The sequence below is a fragment of the Mustela erminea genome, chromosome 15 (assembly GCF_009829155.1).
Source record: "Mustela erminea isolate mMusErm1 chromosome 15, mMusErm1.Pri, whole genome shotgun sequence".
NCBI lineage: Eukaryota > Metazoa > Chordata > Mammalia > Carnivora > Mustelidae > Mustela > Mustela erminea.
In genome coordinates this window covers 34,314,696-34,333,273 of record NC_045628.1, presented here as the reverse complement: position 1 = coordinate 34,333,273, position 18,578 = coordinate 34,314,696, and the positions used below count along the sequence as shown (strand labels likewise).

The 18,578-nt window shown below is 36.0% G+C and overlaps 1 protein-coding gene across 7 annotated transcripts in view; it reads left to right on the top strand.

Moving 5' to 3' along the window:
- The window catches only part of PIBF1 (progesterone immunomodulatory binding factor 1), a 197,868-nt gene that overhangs the window by 13,413 nt on the left and 165,877 nt on the right, over positions 1–18,578 (top strand). For all 7 annotated transcript variants that reach the window (XR_004279083.1, XM_032314449.1, XM_032314445.1 and 4 more), the window contains one exon: positions 186–305. Coding sequence is in view for 6 of the 7 variants with exons in the window: in XM_032314449.1 (XP_032170340.1) it covers positions 186–305 (120 nt within the window). In the remaining variant the exon portion in view is untranslated. The remainder of the gene's footprint in view (positions 1–185; positions 306–18,578) is intronic.

The following is an 18,578-nucleotide window of genomic DNA, read 5'->3' as shown; positions in this document are numbered from 1 at the left end:
AGTAGTCAGGGTCAGTTAATTACAAACCAAACTGATTATACAGGCATATAATGTAAAACTTAATGCTTTCCTTTTATTTCCTTAATATTTTTATTACTTATAATTGAAGGTACTGTAAATTAGTAAACTTGAATTGCAACTTGGGATTCTAAAACTGCTTATTAATTTGATTTTTGTTTTTAAAGATTAGGTTCTATGAACTAGTGAATCCATTAAGAAAGGAAATCTCTGAACTGCAAGTGAAAAAGCATGAACTATCAGAGGAATTAAGTGAAAACAAAGGCCACTTGAAACAACTAACAGAGGTTTGTATGATTTTGATTACTGGTGGGAAGAAGCTCCATGTTTTATTCTAGGGAGTTCCTCAAGATTTGTGAGCAGGAATATAAAAGTCATTGATAACAAAATGGGACTGGGGGATGCTGACTACACTATTATTCAGGCAGTGTGAAGGTTAAATTGGAAATAGTCATCTTAAAGATTGACACGGTAGGTCTGTGATATTGTCCTCTAACCCATGGTTGAGCATTTTGTTGTAACTCCTTCATTCTTGGTTCTTCATTACAGATTAGCCTTGTTTGTGATATGAACGGGGAGCTATTGTCCATTTGTCATTTTGCCTCTTCATTAAGTACATTAGTTTTCCTAATGTTTGTTTGAAGCATGAGTACTGATGTAAGTAAGCATCAGCCTCAGTGATGTGCATGGTGCCGTGCCCTGTGCTGGCAGCAGTGAGGGAGGGAGAGGGGGAGGGAGCGTCTGCCCTTCTAGAGTTCAAACTCCCATAGATTAGGCTCAGAACCTTAGATGATGTCTTGACACTCATTTTTCTGTGTGACATTGAACAAGTCATTTAATGTTTCCTGCTCTGTCAAATAGAGGAACTAATTATGCTTGTCTATTCATTTTATTGAATTGCTCATGTTTCTGTTTCAAAGTAAAAATGTCATTTGTAGCAAAGTTGCATGTAAATACTGTTATGTCATATTGCAAGGGCAGCTTTTACCGAAGATCTAATTTCCAAAAATAAATAATTATAATTTAATTACATTTCGATGCCCTAATTTGCTACCCTGTTAGTTGCTGGACAAAATCTATTTAGGTCATTAATGTAGAGCCAATATTAAAAGCAAATGAAGGCTCATCTTCCTTCCTCTCCTCATAGGAGTGATGAAATCACCAGGAGTGATGCCAAAGAGGCAGATGTGCCGATATGAACCCTTCTACAAAGTTCTGTTGTGGGTTTTTATTTCTTCTGCTAACCTGCCACATTGTGCAGGTAAAGTGTTTTGCATATTTTAGAAAGATAACTTTTAATTTTTATAAAATTTGCAAAAAAATGTAAGGGACAAACTTAGAAGGCCTCAGTGTAACTAGTAGCTAATTTTATAGCCTTGGCCAAATCATTTACTCTCTGATTCTGCAAAGTGCCCAGGATGGTGGTGGTCGTGGTGACGTGTTCATTGGGTTTATTGAGGACAAGGCAATTAAATGAGTTTTCAGACGTGGTTCTGTAGCATCTCATGGTACCTTAGCTTCCCTCAAGGATTTCTTATTTTTTAGGAGGAGGGCTGGAAAAGTTTCCTAACCTTGTTTATATCAAACTACCTCTTTTTTAATGACTTTAATAATTGGGAATTCTAAGACTCGTTTCTCTTAAACAAAGGATTCCTGGGGCCAAAGAGAAAAAAACTTTTGTAATTCTAGAATTACCATTAGTATGTGATATAGTTTTACTGTGCAGTAGAGCAAATCTCTCAACTCTGAAGGGTCAGTAATGACATTGAATCCCAGATTTTTGTTTGTTTCAGCCTTGCTCATAACATTTTTAGTATTTTATTGATAAGAAAACATAGATAGGTAACACTGGTTTGACTCACTGGGTTCCTGAGTATTTTTAGTGACTAATAACTTTTTTTTTTTTTTAACTAATTACTCTTGAACAAAGAAGCAGCTTTGTTTGTAAACTTGTACTAGGATTCTTCAGAGAAACAGAACCAATAGGATATCTGGAGAGAGAGAGAGATCTGTTTTAAGGAGTTGGCTCACAAGATTGTGGAGACTTGTTGAGTCCAAAATCTGATGGGATAGGCTGGAAGGCTGGAGATTCAGGGGAGAGTTGTAGTTGAAGTACAAAGACAGTCTGCTGACAGAATTCTTGCTCGGAGGAGGTCAGTCTTTGGTTTAGTATGGCTTTCAGCTGATTAGATGTGACCCTCACAATATGGAGGGTAATTGACTTTACTCAAAGTCTATTGATTTAAATGTTATTTGTTTTTTTGTTTGTTTCGAGTTTTTATTTCTAGTTAACATAACAGTGCAATATTGGTTTCAGGAGTAGAATTTAGTGACTCATTACCTCACGTGTAAGGCTTATACCCTGTGCTCATCACATATGCTCTCCTTAATGCCCCTTCTCCACCCATCACCCCTCCACTTTAGTTTCTGTCATTAATAATTTTCTGTCTCTTAAGGTTTGCCTCCCCCCTGACTTTTTTTAATTTAGTGTTAATCTCTGAATTAACTGGATGGCTCAGTTGGTTAAGAATCTGCCTTCTGCTCAGGTCATGATCCCAGGGTCCTGGGATTGAGTCCCACAGTGGGCTCCCTGCCCAGTAGGGCGTCTGCTTCTCCCTCTCCCCACTGCTTGTGTGCTCTCTCTCTCTCAAATAAATAAAATCTTCTTTAAAAGGTGTTAATCTCATCTAAAAAATACCTTTGCAGAAAGATCTAAATAGTTCTCAACCAAAATAAAAATAAAGTAAAATAGTATTTGACCAATATAGCCAGTTGACATATGAAGTTAACCAGCACAGGGGCACCTGGGTTTCTCAATTTTGGGTAAGCGTCTGACTCTTGATTTTGCCTCAGGTCATGATCTCAGGGTCATGAGATTGATCTCTGCCTTGGGCTCCGTGCTCTGCAGAGATTCTGCTTCTCTCCCTCCCCTCTCTACCTGCCCCTCCCGCAGCTCACCTGCATGTGCTCTGTCTCTCTCAAATAAATAAATCTTTTTTTTTTTTTTTAAAGATTGTATTTATTTATTTGACAGAGGGGGATCACAGGTAGGCAGAGCAGCAAGCAAGAGAGATCGGGGGAAGCAGGCTGCACGCCAAGCAGAGAGCCCGACGCAGGGCTCCATCCCAGGACCCTGAGATCATGACCAGAGCCAAAGGTAGAGGCTTAACTCACTGAGCTACCTGGGTACTCCTAAATAAATAAATATTTAAAAACAAAACTAAATTAACCATCACTGAACCCTTCCCATGTGCAAGTTTGTTTCTTAAAGGTTTATCACCTCTCAGCTGAAAATACAATTCTCTGTCTTAAACCTTTCCATAATTTATTAATAAACAGAGAATTGAACCACGATCAGGAAAAAAGAAATTAAGAAATTAAGCAGTGTGTTATCTACTTAATAATAGGTCTTAGAAATTCAGAGAATATGATATAGACAGAATAGAATTACTTTTATATTGAAGTCTCCCATAAAGTTTGATTCCTCTGGTCTGTCAAGGGCTAATTCAGGTCAGCTTGCCCAACACTGAGGAATATTTTTAAATTAAAAGACTTCCTTATAAGGATATAGTGAACAATAAGTATAATATTTAATAGTAAAAGAAATTTTGCTTAACTGTGTACTATGAGGATTTTTGTCGCGGGGATTTTTTTTTTTTAAAGATTTTATTTATTTATTTGACAGAGAGAAATCACAAGTAGTCAAAGAGGCAGGCAGAGAGAGAGGGAAGCAGGCTCCCCACTGAGCAGAGAGCCCGATGCGGGACTCGATCCCAGGACCCTGAGATCATGACCTGAGCCGAAGGCAGCGGCTTAACCCACTGAGCCACCCAGGCGCCCCGGGATTTTTTTTTTAAATGGTTTATTATTACTGCTCTGATATTTGGAAAATTCACCTATCATCAAGTTTTATCTGTGCATTTGACAGTGGCATGATGATATTGGATGGAAAACTTATTCTTTACCCACTCTGCCCCTAGTCTTCCCTACTTTCTCTGCCCCAACTCCTCCATCTACAAAATAGGATGAGAATATATAACACCCTCCTGATACGGTCATTATTAGAATGAAATTCATGGAGTAAATATTTGTTGTACATCTGTTATGTGGCAGGCATTGTTCTAGGTAACTTGGGATACTACAGCAAACAAAACAATGATCCCTGACCTCTTGGAGATTCTGTTTTTGAAAAGAGTACAGGGAGGGGCACCTGGGTAGCTCAGTTTTAAGTGTCCAATTCAGGATTTCAGCTTAGGCCGTGATCTCAGGATCTCATGGGCTCCACACTCGGGGGGAGTCTGCTTGAAAATTGTCTCTCCCTCTGCCTCTTCCCTACACTCGTGGACAAGCACTCTTTCTCTCTCTCTAGAATAAATAAATCTTTTTTAAAAAGAGTACAGGGAAACAAATAGTAAGCATTATAGATAAGTGTATCATAGAGAAAGAAGTTGATAACCGCAAAGGATAAAAGAGAAAATATCAGTGCTGCATGGAGAGCAGGGAAGAAATCATATTCAGAATTGTATAGGGTCAGCCAGTAGGCCTCACTGAGGAGGTTAGAATTTTAGAAAGACTTGGAGCTGAGGGAGACAATGAAGTTTTCAAGGAAGAACTTCCGGGCAGAGGAACGGTCAGTGCAAAGGTTAAGCGGGTTCCCTCTTTGTGGAGTGATGTTTGGGAGCGACGAGGAAGCCAAAATGACTGGAACGACTGAAGCGAGAGAATAGTTAGGTAAGATCAGAGAGGTAAAGTGTTTTTGAAGTCACTGTAAGGACTTTGATTTTTAACCCTAAGTGAAAGGAAGTATTGCAGGATTTAGGGAAGTGATGTGACATGATCTGACATACTGTAGAAGGATTATTCTGGCTGGTACATAGTAGACCCTTAAAGAGTATTAAAGAACTTTGTTAATGTCCCAGAACATGTTTTTTTCTTTTTTTTTTTTTTTTTTTGCTGAGAATAGGCTATAGAGCTATAAAGATGGAAGCAGAGGGACTTGTTACGCGTCTTGTAGTAATCTAGGTGAGAGCTGATAGTGCTTTGTATCAGGGTGATAGCAGTGTATGGGCTATGAACTAACTGGTTGGATCCTGGATTTATTTTAAAAGTAGAACCATTGGGGGCAACCTTCTAGGGTCCCCTCCCTCCTCGGGAGCTTTGTATTATCACTTAGCTCAAAAAACCTTGCTCTCCTTCCTACCAGTCTGTCTGGCCTACCTCTTTATTCTTTGAGGCACATGACCGAGAACCATGGGCACTAATGGAGAAAAAAATCCTGTAAGACCAGGGGATGGGCGTGAGAGGACAAGACTGATGTTGTTTAAGGGTACAACTTACAATGAGTAGTAAGTAAGTCATAGAGATCTAACTCACAGTATAATAAATATAAACAATACTGTACTACATTATCAGGCTTACTAAGAGACAAAAATGTAGTTATCCCAAAGACTTAAAGGAATGGGTAATTATGTAATGTGGTATAGGTGCTAAATATAGCTGCAAAAGCAATCATATTATAATACAAATATGTCAAGTTAGCACATTGTATATCTTAAATATACACAATGTTATATGTCAAATATATACAATTTTTAAAAATCAGGGCTTTTGATGATACCCTGTCTGTGCTCATCCTAAATTCATATGCTCTTCCTGATGCCAAACTTTGCCTTCATAAGAATGACAGAAAGGGGGCGCCTGGGTGGCTCAGTGGGTTAAGCCTCTGCCTTCGGCTCAGGTCATGATCCCAGGGTTCTGGGATTGAGCCCCACATCGGGCTCTCTGCTCTGCTGAGAGCCTGCTTCCTCCTCTCTCACTGTCTGCCTCTCTGCCTACTTGTGATCTCTGTCTGTCAAATAAATAAATAAGTTTAAAAAAAAAAAAAGAATGACAGGAGGGGTGCCTGGGTGGTTCAGTTGTTAAGCATCTACCTTCAGCTCAGGTCATGATCCCAGGGTCCTGTGATCCACTAAGATCAAACCTGCTCAGTGGAGAGCCTGCTTCTTCCTCTTCCTCTGCTTGTGTTCCCTCTCTGGTGCTCATGCGCGCGCTCTCTCTCTCTCTCTGTCAAGTAAATAAATGAAAATCTTTAAATAAATAAATAAATAAAATCATTGGATGGATGGATGGATGGATGAATATTGGGATTCCTGAACTGGATGGAGAACATGAAAGAAAGATAAGAGTCAAATTAACTCCAAGGTTTTGGGACTGAATAACTAGAAGGATGGATTTGCATTCAGTTGAAATGGGTAGGTTGTGGATGAGGCAGATTTAGGGTTAAAAGAGAGTTCAAATTTTAGTTAGCCACACTGAGTTTTAGAAATCTGTTGGATTTACATTTGGAAATACTTGGATATACAAGTCTGAACTTTAGAAGCTATATATTTGGAAGTTGTTAACATAAAGATAGTATTTAAAACCAGGATAAGATCACCAGAAGAGAGTGAATACAGAGAAGAGGGCCAAAGCCTGAGCTCCGGAGCACTTCAGTATTAAACCAGTGGGATGGGGGAGGGGGATTTATCACCGAGATGAGAAAACCAAGAGAATTTCATGTCCCAGAAGCCAAAAGAGAAAACTGTCAAGAAAGAGAGTCCAAAGTCATTTCAAATGCTATCCACAGGTATAGTAAGATGAAGTCTGAGAAATCACATATTTAACAGTCATTGATAACCTTGTCAGGAGTAGTTTTGTTGGAGTTGGTAAGATCAAAAGCTTGATTACAAGAGTGTGTTTAAGAGTAAATGGAAGAAAAGGATTTGGAAACAATTCTAGGCAGCTCTTTCTCTGGGATTTTGATTGAATAGGGAAACGAAGGGCTAGGGCTGAAGATGACAGGGAAAGCAGGGTGAAGGGAAGAGTTTTAGTTTTGTTTTAAAGATTTATTTATTTATTTGAGAGGAAGAGAAAGAGGGAGTGTGCACACAAAGGGAGAGGGAGAAGCAGACTTCCCACTGAGAGGGAGCCTGACGTGATGGGGGCTCCATCCCAGGACCCTGGGATCATGACCTGAGCCCAAGGCAGCCGCTTAACCCACTGAGCCACCCAAGCTGCCCCAGGGTTTGTTTTGTTTTTAAGGTGAGAGAAATCACAACTAATATACATAAAATTACATTGTAAACCACAGAAAGTTTTTCATTGTCAAGAACATTAGAAAGACATCTAATTGCTAACCAGCAGCATAAGCAGTGCTATTGGACACCAGATGTACTTGTGTTTTAAGGCTTACCGCTTCAGTGTGCTCCATATGATAAAAAGAGCCATCTGTGTTTGGGGCATAGCCCGTAATCTAGGCTTCTGTAATTATATATTTGAGAATAAGTATTAGAACACAGAGGTGTTTGTTGGTTTAATTACTCCTGGTGAGTTTTAAAGAACTTTATCTTCATATCGCACAAAATGGCTTTTAAAATAATAATTATTTTATCTGTAAGTGCGATCATTTATCTCTCAATGGTTTGAGTGGTTTATATGATCTTTTTACCAAAAGGCAGAACTCAGTTTAAAAAACAACTGAAGAACATGATTATAAACATGTATAAGGAAGAGAGAGAAAATTATGATTGTTAAAGGAAGGTTTATAAAAAAGAAGTTGATCAAAAATTTATTGCATTAGAAGGTGGGTTGTTGGTGGCCAGAGGCAGGCAATGAGAAACTCAAAAATGCCCATCACATACAAATGGAGTGGCGATTTTTTTTTTTTAACTTTTCTAATGGTGTCCTTAATTTAGATCAGTCCAAAAATATAAATATTCTTTTGGACTATTGTGAGAGAAAACTTGGATTCCTTCCTAAGGGAAATAAATATTTTGGTTTTTAGTGGATAGGTTGAAAACGCATCCAATGAAAGATGCCCATTGGTTCTAAGCTGTCCTAAATTTGACAAAGAAAGGCACTGTTACTTCATTCAATAAGCGTACGATACAGTGCCACAGTAAGCCTTGGGACAAGGTCATGGTATTAATGGCTGCAATCACTATGAAGTTACTGATATTCAATAAGTCATAATTCAGAATTTTTGTACTATTTGAATGATCTCTTCATATAGTAATTCAGCAAACATCTTAGTCTTTATATATTTAAGGTTGGATTTTTATGGGAGGTAACATGGGTCTTATATACAGTGCTATGTAATTTTGAAGAGGAATAAAATGTGAAAAAAAAAGAAAAAAACCTTACTAGGCAGTATTCACCCAAGAATTTTAAAAGACCTCAAGGATGCATTTCACAGTGCAGCAAATGTATACTCTTGTTATCCAAATAGAGCAGTTAGAGTAGATTTAATTGCTTGAGAGATGGTAACTTGTCTACCTGTCCTTAGAAACTAAGGACCTTGATAACTACAAACTGATCAACCACACTTCTCTTCTTACTGAGCTTGTAGAATGCATGAAGATTAGGATACTGAATATTTATGCAAGTGTAAACCTATAGGAGACGGTCAAAACAACAATTTTATAAATGAATATAAATGAACAAATTGTGTATTATAATATTTCACTTGGGTGATAACTGCAAATGTGTATAGGAGGAAATAGGAAATGGAATATGTAGACTTCTAAAAAGCCATTCGCAGACTTCCAAGTTTTAGTTTAAAAAAATTTTTTTAAGATTTTTTAAATTTATTTGACAGAGATCACAAGTAGGCAGAAAGGCAGGCAGAGAGAGAGGGGGAAGCAGGCTCCCTGTCGAGCCTCCCATGTGGGGCTCGATCCCAGGACCCTGAGATCATGACCTGAGCCAAAGGCAGAGGCTTAACCCACTCAGCCACCTAGATGCCCCAGTTTTAAAAATTTTGACAGACTTCTTAAGAATTATTATCATGAGCTCTTGGGGAATTGCTTTCTCTTCAGTGTTTGAAAGATGAAAGCCAGAAAGTAGGAATAAAAGAAACTTTCTGAAAAATGAAAATAGAAGTATTGTCCAGAGATAACTATTGAGTCCAATCTTATTCAGTACTTAAGATTTTAAGATTTTATTTGTTTATTTTAGAGAGAAAGAAAGCATGCATACAAGGGAGGGTTGGGCTGAGAGAGAGGGAGACGGAAGGGAAAAGAATCCCAAGCAGACTCCCTCACTGAGCACAGAGTCTGGCATGGGGTTTGATCTCACGACACTGGGATCATGACTGAGCCAAAACCAAGAGTTGAAGAACGGTTAACCAACTCTGCCACCCAGGTGCCCCTCAGTACTTAACCTTTTAAAACATATTAGAGGAGCACCTGAGTGGTTCAGTCTGTTGGGTGTCAGACTGTTGATTTCAGTTCAGGCCATAATCTCAGGGTTGTGGGGTCAGGCCCCATGTTGGACTCTGTGCTCAGCATGGAGTCTGCTTGATTCTCTCTCTCTAAAATAAATAAATAAAATCTTTAAAAAAACAACAACAACAATAAAAACTTACTCCTTAAACAAAACAAAACAAAAAAAACACGTTATATTAAAAAGGAAGCCTAGAGGAGAACCTTGAGCTTGGAGATAGTGAAGTTTTTCTTAGTAGTAGAATACAAAACTAAAAAAAAAAAGAAAAAGGAAAAAAGGAATACAAAACTAATAAGGCAAATCGGAGGATGATCTCAAAAAATAAGAAGACTAATTATAACCTATGTGTTTTCTATAACCTCCTAGCTTATATTTCCCAAATTAGCACATTCAGAATTGGTCACCAGCCCTAAAGAGTGTATTTCTAGTTCATTATAAAAATTTTCAAGCAAAGATAACGTCAAAGAATTTTACAATGAGCACCAGTATATCAATGACCTAATTTTACCATTAACATTTTATTATACTTGTTTTAATCACATATCTATCCATCCAGTCACCAGTCATACTTAAGTTTTACGAGAAATTGCCAGACCATTTTTTTCCATGTATCAATGGTTTGTTTCTTTTTATTGCTGAATAATATTCTGTTGTATGGATAAATTCATCAACCAGTTGGTGGGCATTTGAGTTATTTCCACCTTGCAAACATTATAAATAAAGCTGCTGCAAAAATTTAACATGGGTTTTTGTGTGGGCTTGTTTTCTTTCTCTTTGGTAAATGCTTAAAAGTGAAATTTTTCAGGGTGCCTGGGTGGCTCAGTCATTTAAGTGTCAGACTCGTGATTTCGGCTCAGGTCATAATCTCAGGGTCGTGGGATTGAGCCCCGAGTTGGGCGGGGGTGGAAAGTCTGCTTGGGATTCTCACTTCTTCTCCCTCTGCCCCTCCCCCCAACTTGTGTGTGTACATGTGCTCTTTTTCTCAAATAAATAAATAAATTTTAAAAAATGAAAGTGGAATTTTTCACTTCTAGATTTCCCTTCAGTTTATTATAGTTTTTATTTCTCTGCTATTTGTGTATTCAGTGTGAGGATATTTTCCTTTACACCATTGAGAATAGTTAAATTGCTGCTTCATTTGAAGCGTTGTTGCTAATTCCAAAATCTGGGTCATCTCAAAGTTGATCTCTGTTAGTTGCCTTTTATTTATTTTTTAATTTTTTTGAAGATTTTATTTATTTATTTGTCAGAGATAGAACAGAAACAAGGAGAGCAGCAGGCAGAGGGAGAAGCAGACTCCCCAACATGGGACTCAGTCCCAGGACCCTGGGATGGTGACCTGAGCTGAAGGCAGATGCTTAATTGATTGAGCCACCCAGGTGTCCCTCTGTTAGTTGTCTTTTAAAAATGGGTCACATTTTCCTGCTTCTTAAGATGTCAAGTAATTTTAAATTGTTTATTTAAAACATAGAGTAAACTTAGATTCTAACATTATGATTTTATGTTGTAGAGACTAGCTTTATGTTCCCCTAGACAGTTCCATTGTTTTTGCTTTAGCAGGAAATTAACTTGGTTGTACTCAAAGTGCATACTCTTTCTCTTGGGCAGCATTGCAAATTTCAGTTCAGTATTTTTGGCATTAGTATATGGCTTCTTGGGTCTCTCCTAACATGTGTGTTGTTTAGAGGTCAGCCAGAGATTGGCAGAGATTATCCATGGAAGTCAAGGTTACCTTCTCTACTTGTCTGGAATTCTCTTCTTACATTAGGTTGGCCCAATCTGTGTCTTCTGGCTCTTCAAGCTAAAAAGGCGAAGGATTTTCTGTTACATGTTTATACATCCAACTTGGCATAGAGTAGGCCTACCCTCAAGCTAAAAGCCATAAAAACAAAACAAACAAAAAGAAGTAAGATCAGGAGACTAATCCAGTGCTATTCCCTCCTTCCTTGTGCAAACGGGCTCCCACTCTAGAATCTGACTGACTTGGGTCACTCTCCTGTACTACTTGAGGAAGTAGTTGTTATAAATTTTGTCCAGAACTTATGGTTGTTCTATGTACTTAACAGAGCCATTACCAGAAGCGGAACCACCTTAATTTTTGTTTTAAGCATAAGTGAGGAAAGAGAAAATCTAGTTTGTGCATGTAAAATATTTGACTTCGAGATCCCCTTACTCTTTAAAAAAAGAAGTAGCTCCATGGGAGACTCTTTTTTTCACCATATTTGTCTGCGTACTGACATGGATGATGATGTGTCAGGCACTATTAAAATATTAAGAAAAATATTAAAAGCAGAATAAAACATATTGCTGGACCTTTAACAAAATGTGCAGTTTTGAACACTGTTACTTTGGTTGTTTGTACTTTTTATTTATTAGTAATTATTGAATTCCTGATAAAGTCACCAACAGTTAGGAAAAAATGTGACTGAAATTTATAAAATGACAATACAGATGAGGATTGAGTTGCAAGAATATAAACTTGAGACAAATGCAAGAAAGTATTATGTCATAGAACAAGTAGTAAATTAATGGAAACTTAAAAAAGAAAACAGCAGCCAACAAATATAGCTTCAAAAATTACTGCAATAATGACAGCTCCACTGTGGTTTTCTTTTAAGAGAAACTAAGATACTTGTTATGTCTCTGAATTGAGACTGATAGCTGAGAAGACGTTTTGTACTTAACTAAGAGTTTTCCTGGATTGGGTTAGTTTTTTCCAAAATGATCTTAATTTTTTTCACCACACGGTGGCAGCATATATCCATCTATGTCTTTAACCAGTTTTCCTCTGCTCAAAGTCTTGCCATTTTTGACCTGAAGGCCAAAGTGTTACATTGTTACCTTATTTTCATTTATATTCCTTACTTCATATACACTGCCTAAAACCAATCAAATACTATTTTAACTAATAAAATTCATATTTGTAACTGAAAGAAAGAATTTAAAAAACAAACCTTCCTGGCATAACCTGTATTCTTCAGATCAAATGTATCTCAATTATTACACTGATTTCATAATTATACCTAACAAAAATATTCAGAGATGTTAAAGCCCCATAAGTATGCAGTTAACTGTTTTTATTTATATAATCTATGCAGGCAGATATGATGTGAAAACTACTTTAGAAATTTAGTAGAAAGAGATTTTCTATCTTTAAAAAAGAAGTCACTCTTCCTGATATGCCAGGAAGTAGATTTCTGAGACCTTTTTTCATAATTTTTTTTCACATCTGCAATTAAATTTAGAAACAATATTGAGATACTAACATTAGAAAATAGGCCTTATCTTCTCCAAGTTTAGAGTTTGTTTATAAGTATAAATAATTAGTCTAATTTTAGCATATTTTCAGCTGTATTATATGTATAAACTTGTGTACAGTACTTAGTGTTTTCATATGTACTGTACTTTTACATTCTACTTATGAAATCTCTTCATAGCAGGTCAGAATTTTGGTCTAATGTATATAGCTAAACTGTGTGAGCTGTTTTGCTATTATAGAATTATTTCAATATGTTTCTTTAATTTCAAAAGAAAAAAAAATGTTAACAGTACTATGAGGTCATTAATGAGTTTGCCCTTAATGAAGCTATAAAGTTTCATGAGCAAATGGTGAAATATTTTTTTCTTATGAGAACTTTGGTAACTAGGAAGCAAGAAGAGTGTTTTGTTTAAGATAACTTCCTTGTTTAGAAACTTAGTTACTTTTGTTGAGAAAAATTCTGCAAGATTACCTTGAGGCTCATTTTAGGTATTCATGTGTGAGTAATTCGGTTGATTTTAGCTGTACGAAAATGAGGTATGACACATATTTGTTACTCAGGTTTTTACTCAGGGATGTTAATTATTTTCTGAAATTTCTTTTTTATCCTACTTAACTGGTGAGTTTTAAGTTCCTCTTAAAAGTACATGTTTATGATGATATTTATCAGTTATAATTATCCTAGAATATCTCACAAATTCATTAGTAAACAATAATTTTGTCTCTTTATATTAAATTTAAAGTATATAAGCACTTCTTAAAATTTAGATTTATGGATACTTCCATAGGTTATTTTGGTCCAAGACAGAACTAAGAAACTCAGTTTTAATAAACATCCTAAGATTCTAGTATTTGAGCTTCATGTATTTGAAATACAATTTTGAACCCAGTGGCCAAGATGGTGTATCATCATATCACGCATGAGAGACCTTACCTTAGCTTATTTCCAGATACAGTCACCAACTTTTGCACATCAAACAATGGTAGTTGTAAAGAAAAAAATTTTAGAAAAACAAGAAGAACTTAATGAATTTATAATGATCCTGGGGAAGTTTATAATCTAATTCCTTCAGAACTGGATGGATTTAATAGATAAAGAAAGTAAAGACTGGAAGAATTAACTCAGTAAATAATTTTGATTTAGTTTCCATATACAAAGTTTAACGTTCTTTAACCAGAGAATATTTTTATATGTCAATGGGAAGTTTCCAAAACAATCATGTATAAACTTGACCACTTAGTAAAATAGTAATTTATTTTATTTATTTATTTACTTATTTATTTTTGTGGGTGGCATGCAAGTTACGTAGGATGGGTAGAGGGAGAGAGAGAGAGAGACTCTTAAGTAGGCTCCATACTCCGCGCAAAGCCTGATGTGGGCTTGATCTCATGACGCTGAGATCATGACTTGAGCAGAAATCAAGACTCTGATTACTTCACCAACTGAGCCAACCAGATGCTCCATAATAAATTTTTAAGTACAGATTTTATAGTTACTTTTTTGTTATAATTTAGTAAATCTAGAGATAATTTAAAGTTAAGGGAAATAAACTTACTGAGAAATTAAGAAATACATCTTTTAGATCAAAGAGAGACAAAAATAAACAAGAAAGCAATGAACATAAGAGGATTTTATACCAAAATCCTTGAGACATTTAAAGCTGTGCCAGAGGAAAATCTATGGTCTTAAAAATGGCTTTACTAAAAAATCAAGACATGTAGTAATTATTTTAAGAAAGCAGGAAAAGAAACAATAAAAATGAGTATGGAATAATTAGATCTTAAGGAAATAGAGCTCTGTGGTAACAAGCTTGAAAACTGAAAGAAAAATGAAATGTCCTGACAAAGTGTAGATGAGTAAAATTGAGAGAAGTGGAGAACCTGAATAGAGTAATAACCATAGGGGTATTATAAAGTGAATAAAGATGTACTACTGATGAAGTTATTAGGTTCACAGACGGATTACCCAGATGAGTTCATAGCTGATTTCCACAAGGAGAGCTGATTACAGTTAATTAAACTGCACCAAACTATTGAAAAAGATGGAAAGCTGTGAAAAAGATAGCGCAAAACCAAAACAAAAGAAATTCTATGGGTCAGTTTTACTTATTACTACATATGCAAAAATTCTAACCAAAATGTTCAAAAATGAATTGTAGCATTGTAGCAAAAGAATACATTATGATTAAAGCATATTCTAGAATAGAGAAAATAATCTGTTATATCAGCAAGTTAAAGGAGAGAAACTTTATGTTTGTATCAGTAGATGATAAAAGATGATAAAATAATATTTGGCAACTCTTCCTATTAAAGACATTTAAATATTTACAAGTATAATATTAACCAAAATTATCCTAAATGGGAAAAAAATAAAACCTTTTTCTGTTAAAATAAGTAACCAGACACGGACTGGGTCACTCATTATTACCCAGCATGGTCTTGGAGGGTCTTAGCAGATACACTGAGAAAAAAACTGTCCATATAAAAATTTGAAAGATTTTTAAATTTTTTCTATGCAATTTTGAAAAGCAGCTAAAATTAATGCAATAATTTGATATTGTGCCTGAATACAAGATAAATACATAATGAGTAGCATTTCTCTAGGCTGAGAGAAATAACTGCTCACTATCTGCTGTAGATGGACTTTGGGATAAAAATATTTCATTCATAAGGAAGGTAATGGACTTCTGTGAAGAAAACTCTAAAATCTTAGTGTTGAACTTGGAAACACCATATTTTAGGAGGGAGACAAGAAAGAAAACTAGTGATTTTCTCTATATTAATATATTAATCAAATACAGTTATTTTATATCCCCATACTTTTCTTTTTTGTTTTTTGTTTTTTGGTGAAGAGGAGAAGTTGTATACAAGGATTGGGATTGGATAAATAAAGTTGAAAAAATAAATATCTCAGAATTGCCAAGAAAAATGTGGGGATAAAGAAAAGATATGAGGTGGGGAAAGTTGAGGTACTGGTCCAACCAAGATCCCATTGTATACTTCAAAATTAATAAATCAACTAATGTGATACTGGCATAGAAACAAACATCAATGGAACAGAATGTAAAACCAGATCTAATTATGTACCACAATAGTGGTAGTTCAGTTCAGGTGAAAAAGAATAGTTATTTACTGTAAGGGTCCTAGCACAATTGGATATTCCTCTGTTTAAAAAAAAAAAAAAAAATGTTTGTCCTCACATTTTATACCATACACAAATACTAATTCCATTGGATTAAAATTTTTAGAGGAAAATCTAGGCCATTATTTGAACAATAACACAGATTCTTAGGGTCAAGATATCTTTAGGTGGTATGGGAAAAAAATTACTTTCACTTCTAAATAATATTTAACACTTTCTTCAATAACAGATGTAAGGAAACACCACAGTAGGACTGCCACTACCTATGACTGCCTTGTCAACATTAGAATTGTGCCCATCACTACTTCCAAGGTCACTGTAGTTACTGGCCCCTTGCTGAGTTTATCTTTAGTGCATTCATAAAGAAGGACATGTATCGCTCTTTAAAATATTTTGATAGTTTTATTTCAGTATAATTTGTTTTTTTCATAATTCTGTATATTAAATTTTTGCTTTTAGAAATATTAGTTTCAGAAATGATTCATAGGCATCACTAGATTGCCAGTGGAGTCCATGGCACAAAAAAATTTACTAATTTAAATGATTATTAACAGTCTTTCTCAAACTTTAATGTGAATACAAATCACATGGGGACCTTGTTAAATTGAAATGACACAGTAGTTTGGTATAAGGCCTAAGACTGTTCACAGCACATTCCCAGGTGTCACTAGTGCTCTTTGGCCTGTGCCAGTTTATAGACTGAACTGGGAGTAGCTAAACTCCGGAAGTGACTTGTCCAGTTTAGTAGTCACAGTCACATGTGGCTATTTCAGTTTAAGTTAATTAAAATTTAGTTCCTCACTCTTAATAGTTATAGGTGTTAGTGACTACCATATTGGACAGTAGAGATATAGAAAATTTTCATCATTGCAGAGGAGTTCTATTGAATAGGACAGTGCTGGGTAATCTCAGCCAAGACAGGGAAAGAAAAAGACAAAAAAAAAAAAAAAAATCACAGGCAAAGTTTAAAAAGGGAAAAAATTGGAGTACAGATGATCAGAAGTTAATACTAGCACTGTTTGAATCTCTTATAAATTAACAGGAAAAAAGACAACCTCAAGGAAACATGGGCAAAGACTATATAAATAGGCATTTCACAAAAAATATAAATCCAAATAGCCAGATGCTCTAACTAACTAGCATTTGGGAAATACAGAGCAACAGTGAGAACTCAGGTTGACAAAAATAGAAAAGATCTAATAATGAATGATTTTCTAAAGAAAAAGATACTCATTGCTGATGGAAAAATGAACTGTGGCCTTTTGGAAAGAAATCTAGTGCAGCACCTGGGTGGCTCAGTCAGTTAAGCGTCTCACTTGGTTGGGCTCAGATCATGATCTCAGGGTCCTGGGATTGGGCCAAATCAAGGTCTGCACTCTGCAGGGAGTCTGCTTGCCTGTCCCCCTCTCCCTCTACTCCTCCCCTCTCATGCTCTCTCTCTCTCTCTCAAAAATAAACAAAATCTTTAGAAAGAAAGAAATCTGGCAACATCATTTAAAATGGAATGTATGCATCCTTCAATACAGCAACTTCACTACTGAGACTCTAAGCCAGTAGAGTAAAATCCTAGCACATCTGGTTATTTGTACAAGGTTTACAGCAGCAGTTTCTGGCAACAGGCTCTGAAAGGGGAAAGGGTGGACTGGAAACAAAGTAAATGCCCATCGGTACAAAGGCAGGGAAATGGTTGCATAAACCATGGTACAAGCTACACCATGGAATATTTTGGAGGCATTTATAAGGATGAATTGGATAATATCAGTTAATTTAGGATTTCCACAAGATAAATTGCTAAGTGAGTAAAACAATACAAGAAAGAATATTTAATATGACTTTTTTTTTTTGAGAGAGAGAGTGTGTGTGTGTGCATGTGTGTGCTTGCATGCCCATGCATGTGGTGGAGGAGGGGCCAGTGGGGGAGAGGTAGAGAATCTAAGCCGACTCTGAGCTGAGTGCAGGTTCTGACATGGGGCTTAGTCTCATCCCTGAAATCACAATCTGAGCAGAAACCAAAAGTCAGTTGCTTAATCAATTGAGCCACCCAGGTACCCTGAGTCATTTGAACAGGACTATAAATTGGGTGAATCTACTTTAATCTTTTATCCTTCTTATCCACATTTGTTCATACTTTTAAAGCATATCTATATCACCTGAAGGGCATGGGAAGCCATATTTTCTTACATTGATAAACTTAAATTCTTTGAATAGTAAGTGAGATTTTAAAGATAATTTAGCAACCTGGTCTCATTGAAAATGTTAGGATTTAAACTTGTTTATGTTCAGTTGTATTTGGGTCAATACCTATAGAAAGACCAATATTTCAAATTTATTTCAGTAGTTTTCTAAATAAAATGTAAGCTACAAAAATTGCTTCCCACCACAACATATTATTCAGCGGTAGAGGGTTCTGCTAGATCCATGAACTAGTTATCAATAATAGTAATATAAGGTATACTACAGTAGTAGGCACATAAAAATAAATGAGCCATTGAATGAGTTAGTGTACTCACTTTGCAGAGGCAACAGTTAAGATTCAGAGAAGCTGAATTGCTTTAAAAGTTCAGAGCAGAGACAGATTTGAACCAATATGTCTTTATCCCAGTCTGATGTCTTCCATACTTTTTTTTTAGATTTTATTTAAATTCAAGTTAGTTAACATATGGTACATTATTAGTTTCAGGGGCAGAATTCAGTTATTCATCAACTGCTTATAACAGCCAGGGCTCACTACATCAGGTGCCCAGCTTTAATGCCCATCACCCAGTTACCCCATACCCCCAATCATCTCCCCTCCAGCCATTCTCAGTTTGTTTCCTATAGTTAAGAGTTTCTTATGGTACGCCTTTCTCTCTCTCTCTCTCTGTTTTTATCTTATTTCATTTTTCCTTCCTTTTCTCT